The sequence below is a fragment of the Aptenodytes patagonicus genome, chromosome 9, assembly GCF_965638725.1.
Source record: "Aptenodytes patagonicus chromosome 9, bAptPat1.pri.cur, whole genome shotgun sequence".
NCBI lineage: Eukaryota > Metazoa > Chordata > Aves > Sphenisciformes > Spheniscidae > Aptenodytes > Aptenodytes patagonicus.
In genome coordinates this window covers 11,263,336-11,271,825 of record NC_134957.1, presented here as the reverse complement: position 1 = coordinate 11,271,825, position 8,490 = coordinate 11,263,336, and the positions used below count along the sequence as shown (strand labels likewise).

At 53.9% G+C, this 8,490-nt stretch overlaps 1 protein-coding gene and 1 long non-coding RNA gene across 2 annotated transcripts in view; one reads left to right on the top strand and one right to left on the bottom strand.

Annotated features, from left to right (window-relative positions):
* Nucleotides 1-2,438: 2,438 nt before the first annotated feature.
* On the bottom strand, nt 2,439-7,488 carry LOC143164473 (uncharacterized). Its single transcript, XR_012996081.1, has 2 exons — nt 7,306-7,488; nt 2,439-3,627 (listed from the first exon to the last, which is right to left on the bottom strand). It is a non-coding gene; the product is annotated as an uncharacterized LOC143164473 (long non-coding RNA).
* Nucleotides 6,014-8,490, top strand: part of AR (androgen receptor) — a 66,969-nt gene continuing 64,492 nt past the window's right edge. The window contains exon 1 of the mRNA XM_076347114.1: nt 6,014-7,014. Coding sequence (XP_076203229.1) covers nt 6,014-7,014 — 1,001 coding nt within the window. The remainder of the gene's footprint in view (nt 7,015-8,490) is intronic.

Sequence of the window (8,490 nt, the reverse complement as noted above, 5' to 3'; positions counted from 1 at the left end):
GCAAGTGTACATAGTGCACTGCACTAGTGCTCTTCCCACCCCAAACATCCAAACAAACATGTAAACCTACATCTTGTTTTACAGCTAAGCACATGGTTACCTCATTCAGTTGCTTTTTATTTTCTATTCAATACGCATACAACTCGCTGGTTATCTAAATAACTTGTATTCTGCTGTACAGGTCGGGCTAGTAGGTGGTTAATCAATATCAAGAGTTTTCATTCTCTATTTAGATAAGAGAAACAAACCACAAACATTGAGCTGTATCTTGTTCAGCATTATTTTTTTCAGATTTTTCTTAACATTACATTAAAAAACAGCGAATGAAGTATTTCTTAATTATAGCGTGATTACTCCTTTTATTTGTGTGCTGTATCAAGCTGCATTTGAAATCAGTTAAAACATACATGCAGAATTTTAAGATAATTTTTTCAGTTAAAGAAAATGCCATTAAATTCTGAGCATGTAAAAACTTTATTATTTAAATGTAAAAAAGTATTAGATAAATAAAGCGCTATGCACGTGTAATGCATCGCCTCGACTGCACATGGTCCCTGTCAAGCAGTAGATCTCATCCATTCACATCCCGTTTTGACCGTAGGATAGAAACAGAAGGGTTTTCCTGCCTTTCCCAGCTTTGAGTGCATGAGTTACTGAACTGGACTACTTGAACAAACTAAAATGAAAAATGTCCTCTGACCCTTAATAAGACACTTGGAAATGGTGGTTTAACTTTTCAGTAAACTTTAGGTTTAGGTGCTCAAGCAGTGACTCCCACCAGGCAGATGACAAAATTTTCTTTATGATCCTGGGAGCAAATGCAGAGAATAATACGGTGTTTTCATGTTTAATTTGACGTATTTCATAAACGATATTAAGTTTAGACATGAATCTAGGGTCTCAACTTTTAAAAAAATGTAATCAATACTCGTTCAGTTTATGTCAGTAAACCACTCGTAAAATAAAGGAAAAGTTGATGGTTCTCTTAAAATTATTTTATGCACTTGATGTATTTTATTTTCGAAACATCCCCTTTATTCTTATCTCTTCACTCCCCCGCCCCACGATACAAATTCACATCTCTCTGTAATGCCAGGTATTATCATGTTGATACGCTACTCGCATATGTAGAATAACAAAACAGGCTAATAGCTGTGCCTCCTTCCGACCAAACAGAAGAGAAAACTGAGGCAGCAGATCTTCACAGCGCCGGGAACCAAGGGAAGAGCCTTGCAGAAGCAGCTGGGGCCGGCGGAGACCTTCAGCAGCGCTGCCAGCAGCGGGGCTGTGCTGGACCCTGCAGGCACACGGCTTCTCGCTGCCTGTTCACCTAGCAGGGATGGAAGAGGCTGCCAGCTCCCCGGGCCGCTGGGAGTAACCCGGTTTAGCAATACCTTCCTCCTACTGCATCGCCTCCCCTTCCCTTCCCCTTCTTCTCTCAGCACAAAGCCGTGGTAACCTGAAGGAACATATGCTACCAAATATTCAGATAAGCCCATTGTGCTGGCTTTTTCTTTGAGTCATTATTTTATAACAAAAGCCACATGTGCCTCAGTTAGAATGAAACTGGTTTGTGAAAAAAATCTGTTTTCACTCATGGCTAATTTTCCATCTAAACGATGCATTACCCAGTTAGAAAAATAAGTGACTGCGGGGAGACGGCAGAGAGGGGCAGGGCCCCGTGCTGGCAGCCCCCGAGGAGCCGCGGGCAAAGCTCGGCCCCACGCGGGGCTGGTGCCACCGACCAGGCAACGCTCGGCTTCACTCTGTCAAGACAGCCGATACGTCTGTATGTCTCTCCAAACATATTTATCTGATTTAAACTGCAGTACTTTTAGATTGGATGTCCACCCCGATTACTGATTTTAATGTTATTTTATGTAACAGAAAACAATGTATTATAAATCTTACATGCAGATTTAATGAATAAAACCAAATACCACTGGAACGTTAGAAAAGAACGCTTCAGTATTTGTGAGACGGTAAAGCGAAACTAAATACTTTCAGCCTGCCTTAATGTTTTAGCAATAAAATACAATCAAATGCATGAATACCTTAGCCTCAACCACTGACAGGCGCGCATAAGGTCCAAGCAAACAATCCATAACACGTTCTTCAACGTCGTTCTAAAGAGAAGCACAGACTCATTTAAGAGAAAGGCACTTTTCTGAAACGTGTGTAGGCTCATACTGCTGTTCATTTTTCACTAATTTGATAATCAAAACCCCAGCTTAGCTTGCATAAAGAAAAAAAATGCATTTGCGTAGGTTTTGCCTGGTCTTTCCATAAACGATGCCTACTTTACTGTGTTAAAACATAGCTCTCAGAATTTAAGATGTAAGCGGAGATTGTGGTTGACTTCTAAACCATAGAAAGTGATTTTATGGAAAGGACTTAACTCTGCTTTAATGAAACTAGTAAAAGAACTTTCAAAGACTAAAAGTTACATTTTTATATTTGTAAGATAGTAACTGCAAGTAAAACACATTAGCAGTAGAGATTTTGCTTCGTCAACCAAGTATAAAGATTACAATACATGAAGCCTTTAAAAAATAGCATGCGCAGCCATACACATACCCACCCAGAAAATCCATTAACATTTAATAATTTTTAAAAGAAACATGCGAATACCAGGAAAACAAAACACTCGCAAGATGCCTTTTCAGCAAAGAAATAAATAAAAAAGAAAAGAAAAAAGACCAGCTTCTTCAAATTTATGTGAAGATCCAATCACAAAACTGCTTCTAAAATAACACGTCTTAGCCACATAGGCAATCAGTCAAAACTAAAGTGTCGGCTCTGTAAACTGAGAAGAACATAAGCCATTTTGCAGTCTGTCTTTATGCACGTCTGTTGTGATTAACATCTCACAAACCCTGGCAGCAAACTTCAGATGGTGGGAAAATCCGTGCACCCGAAGGTGTTGCAAAGATAGGAGAGGCCAGGAGAACACCGAGAGCAGCAGGACCAATACCAACCCAAGAGACAGAGAGCCAGGAGACACATGCAAAGGCCCAAATATATTCGATCCCAGACAGAAAAGGCTGTTTGAACATAAAAAGTCTAACTTGTACTGAGGTCTTCGCAGCTCATGATGTTTTCAGGATGTACGAACTGGGGACATTTTTTCCTTGGTGGGGATGGTGGTGTCAAACCAAGTTCTTATGCGGCTTGTCAGAATCGCATGTGTGAATAACCCACTTTTTGTTTAAAATACAAAGCCATCTGTTTCTTAAGGGATATTACACCACATCTCTGATCCTCAGCTTTTTTCAATACATTTCTTGATGCTAATCATGTGAATCCTCCCCTTGATGTTTTCCAGAGTCCATATATTTTCCTCCAGAGGCTTGACAACTGTTGGAGGCTGAAAGAGCAAAGACACTGGAATCCGCATCCACTTGGCAGGTATCTGCACGGATTTGTGGCAACAGCTAATTTTCCAGGACAGGGTGGTTTTTTTTTGCATCATTTACAGGGGATACCATAATAAGGTTCAGTTGTGAATCCTGGGTTTGTGCCTCTAGCTTTTTGCCATCGTTTCTCAAGTGCAGAGCAGCTTTGCAGTAAAGCTAGGCCATCATTATTACTGCGTAGCTGGTAGGCAGAGTGAGTTCGTACACTCATCTGTCTCCAAGAAAAAAAAAAAAAAAGGTTGTTTGTACTAATGGTACTAATCTTTCAGAAAATCCAATTAAGGCTTTATACCAGCTTTTTGAAAAGCAGTGCACACAACCTTACTTCTGCAGGAGACACTTCTCTCGCAAGCCTACCCCATGAAAAGGCACCTCCACACGTGGGTACGTGAAGAACAATTTGTAACGTGGTTAACGCTTGGCGACACAAATGCCCTCCTTCTCTCTACGTGTTTCTTTGCATCCCTCCGAAACCCCTCTCTCATCCTCTCTCGCCGTATTCCCCTTCCTCATAGCTGGAGCTGCAGCTCTTTGTTACTGCAGGGCTGGGCAGTGCCCGAGTCACCGGGCTGGGGCTTCTGGGCCACACGCAGAGCGGGAGCCCGCACGGAACTTCAGCCAAGCCCGTCTCCAGCGGTGCAGGTGAGATTGCTGAGACCTACGAGTGTTTAAGTAGGCACTCTGCACATATTCTACCACATCTCCCTCTATTTTTACCTTTTCAGGTTTTAGCTTTTTAGGGGCTATATTACTTGTCATTAAAAACCAACTTGGTGTTTCATCCGTACTGAAAGCCTACAAGTTTTCTCCGTAAATGGTCTTCCTCACCAACAGCCAGGAAGAGCTGGGCACAGCCCCGGGCCCAGCACCACCCAGGTACCGCCAGCCCCTGCCCGCTGCCTTCTTGCCCCACCGGTACCAGCTAACGGCGAGGTGCCGTGGGGCGGGCAGCGATGCCGTCCTCACCTTGCACACCAGCCCTGTGCCTTCCCCAGCTACTTTGCTGACGGGAGGTAGGGTTCTCTGGCCACTCAGGCAGTATGGAGGACACTGCCAGATTTTGCTTGGCTCTACTTAGTTTTTAATTTTTATCTTCTAAGGCTTGTAAAAATGCTTTTAAAAGTCTGGACATGATTCTTCATTTTCCCAAGTAGCTCCACTTCTTCATTTTCAACAAATTACTACTTTTTCCCTTTGTCTCCAAAGGCATTGAAATTAATGGGCTTATTTTAGCCTATCTCAAATGAGTGTGATTCCATTACCAGGTTGCCTGGGAATGGTGCCTACTAGAAGTTGCTTTAGGACTGTTATTACAGGACCAGTAAGGGGAGCTCAAGTCTTGTTTATGGTAGGTCCTACACTAATTGTCTGCTAGCTAGGTCTTTTTCAACCTTGTGCATGACCACAGTGGTCATAGTGGTACGTATGCACAAGTTGCACCGACCTGCTGTTTCTTGCTGGTGGTGAGTGGGGATTACGACAAGATGTGGAGCAGAGGAAGGAACTCTCCCCGTTGGTGAGGCGAGGGCGCCTGGTTCCCTCGGGTAGGAAGTGAACGCTGTGCGGGTGCTGAGTTGGGCAGACCCCCTTCGCCAGGCCCAGCTGGAGGAAGCTGTTGAGCACCGACCACGTCAGCGCACAACGAAAAGGAGCGGTTTTTCTGCCGAATTCCGCCCCTCCGTGCGCACTCCGCGAGCTGCCAGCCGGGGAGCGGGGAGGGCGAGCAGAGCCGCGGAGGGAAAGGAGCCATCCCGGGCCGGGGGCCGGGCGCCCGGCGGGGCTGCACGACCCCGCTCCCTCGGCAGCCGGGGCCGCCCGCCCCGCCGCCGCCAGCCGGCAGGAGGGGAACGGGGGCCGCCGCAGCCGCGCCCCCGCTCCGCCCCGCCCGGCCGGGGCGGGGGGAGGCGGGCCGGGCGCTCGCCCAGAGGCCGCGGTGGCGGGCGCTGTTCCCCGGCGGGCTGGGCCGGGCAGCCCCGTCCCGTCCCGTCCCGCTCCGCCCGCGGGGGCCGGCGCCGGTGAAGCGCCGAGCCCAGAAATTGCGGCGAAAGCCGGCGGCGGCGCTGCGGCTCCGCGGGCCGCGCTGCTCCGGGGCCGCCCCGCTCGCCGCCCCCGCCGCCCAGCCCGGCCGCCGCCGCCGGAGGGGGAGCCGAGGCGAGGGCAGGGCGGGCGCCGCGTCCCTCCGCGGCGGGTTACCGGATTAACCATTGCGGAGCCCCCGGACCGCGCCGGCGGCGCGGAGCGGTCTCCCCCGCCGCACCTCCCTCCTTCCCCCGCCGCACCTCCCTCCTTCCCCCGCCGCACCTCCTTCCCCCGCAGCCTGCCTCCCGCTCTCCCCGCGCCGCCGCTCACACGGACCGCAGGCAGCTGCCCGCGGCAGCCGCACCTGCCCGCTCCCCCGGCTCCAACTTTTCCCGCCTGTTGCACGCACCGAGCATCCCGCCCGCCGCCCCCCGCCGCCGCTCCGGCGGGGATGGGCGCCGCGGGGCAGCGCGGCTACTAGCCTGCACGGCGGGCGGCCGGCCGGGGGGCGCCTGCCGGGGCTCTCCGCCCCCGCCTCGCCCGCCGTCGCCGTTTTCGCTGCCCCGCGCTCGGCGGGCATGGAGGTGCAGCTGGGGGTCGGCCGCGTCTACCCGCGGGCGGGGGGCAGGACCTTCCGCGGGGCTTTTCAGACCTTCTTCCAGAGCGTCTGCGAGGCTTTTCAGGCGCCGCGGGAGGAGCCGGGCACCAGCCAGCAGCCGCCGGCGTGCCCGCCCTGCCCGCCGAGCCCCCGGCCGCCGCCGGGCTCGCCCACCTTCCTGCCGGCGCAGGAGCCCCGCGGCGCCGGGAAGGCGCTGCCGGCGGGCGGCCCCGCCATGGGCTCGCCCTTCCCCTGCGCCGGCGAGCTGAGGGAGCTGCTGTGCGAGGCGGGCGCGCTGCCGCTGCTGCCGCCGCCCGAGGCCGAGCCGGCGCCCAAGGAGGACCCGCTGGGCGACAGCGCCAAGCAGCTCTGCAGGGCCGTGTCCGCCTCCATGGGCCTGGCCCTGGAGGCGCTGGAGGCGTCGGGCGAGCCGGTGCCCCGCGAGGACTGCATGTTCGCGCTGCCCGCCGGGCCGCCCCGCGCCCCGCGCCCGCCCGGGGGGGGCCCGCCGGAGCCGCCGCCCGTCCCGGCCGCCTTCGCGGGCGCCGAGACCGCGCTGGCCGTCGACGCGCCCGCCGGGCCGGGGCTCTACCGCGCCTCTCCGGGGCCCGCGGTGCGGCCGCCCCCCGGCTTCAGCCTGGCGCCGCCGCCCGCCCGCATCAAGCTGGAGAGCCCGCCGGGGCCGGCGGCGGGCGGCGGCTGGGGCGCCCCGTGCCGCTACGACGCCGAGACGGCCCCGCCGGGCCCCGCGCCCCCCTGGCCCGCCTTCTTCGCCGAGGAGGGGCAGCTCTACGGGCCCTGCGCCGAGCCGCCCGCCGGGCCCTTCGGCTGCGGGCGCGGGCCGGCCGCCGAGACCGCCGACTTCCCCTCCGACGCCTGGTACCCGGCGGGCCGGGCGCCCTTCGCCGCCCCCGCCGCCTGCATCAAGAGCGAGCTGGGACCCTGGGCCGAGGGCTACGCCGGCGCCTACGGCGACGTCCGGTGAGTACCCGCGTCCCGCCGGCACCGGAATCCTGCACCCCGCACCCCGCCGGGACCCCGCACCCCGCCGGGACCCCGCACCCCGCCGGGACCTCGCACCCCGCCGGCACCCCGCCGGCATCCCGCCGGCACCGGCACCCCGCGCCCCCCGGGCCGCCCCGCCGCCTCCCGCGGCTGCCCCGGCAAACGCCGCGCGTCCAGCCCGCCTCTGTCCTGGCCGCCCCCGGCTTGATTCACCGCTCCGCGGTCGGAGCCTTCCCTTTTGCCGACATGCTGTCGCTTGTGACTTACTAGGCAAGACTGTGCCATAAATACTGCGCTAAACTCCCGGTATTCTCCGCCGTCCCCTTAAGGTTGATTGCGTTTATCTCATTTCGTTACGGGTCTGTTATCCCCCTTCTCTCGGCTGCTGTAAGCGTGCGGGAATCGGGACACTGCGCTTCAAGCGCAGACCCATCCTGAGATCGAGTTAAAATTCTCCCTGCACCTTGCTCTGCCGTGAGGTAGACGAATGGGGAATGAGTTGGTGCAGAACAAGCTGAAACTGCTGACTGTATAGGCAGGGAAATACTGCACGTGCTTTGAAGCTCTGTTTGACGTACAGATGGAAGATGTGTTTTAAAGTAGAGATAGAAGAGTATTTAGGAATACAGCAGAGGAGGAAAGGTTTATGTGTTTGAGAAGAAGGATTCGATCAGAGGTAATATTTCCTGGTGGATTAACCTCAAAAAGGGAGATTAACGGTCTCTGTAAAACAGGTATACACAATCTAAACCAGTGGGCATACTGCATCATTGCCTTTCATCATGGCAAAATGCATTACTGCGTGAGAGAACCACTGCAGCTGATAGAAACGGGAGCGAGAATGTGACTGCAAAAGGATTTTTCTGCTGGCTCGGAGGTAGCCGCAGCCACAAGTGGTCGGTACGGCCTCAGCCGGGGTTTGCATCGTTGGAGTTTCACATCCACATGCTCACCCTGTGGCACTCCGTGTGGTGGGAGCACAGATTAAAATGAACAGTAAGATTTTCCCTTTAAATTAGCACAGGGCAAATGCATCACACTCCTGCTTCTGGGCTTGTTTTGCTGCTTTAAAATGCTCACAGCTTTATTTGGGCCGTGTAGGAATTATCATCCACACAGCGATTTACTTGGGGATTTTATGAAGAGGTTGAGGGCTTGGCAAAAAAACTGGGATAAAAGTAAGGAAAGGTCAGAATGAGTCCAGCTGTGAGTGTCGTACTGGTGGCAGGAGTTGTGTGTACCCTGTGTATGTTCCTCTGGAGTCTCGATAAATCTCAGCTGGAGTCAGTGCAGAGTGAGCAGGGATGAATAAAGTTGGAAAAGTTTAACTGTCCAAACGCTGTTGATGGATGATGCAGGTTTTTGATAGCAGAAGGCTCAGCCTTGTGATGGTTTATTTGCCTGCGAAGCCCGTGCAATAGAACCCCTCACAGATAGGGAATATCGTGGTAA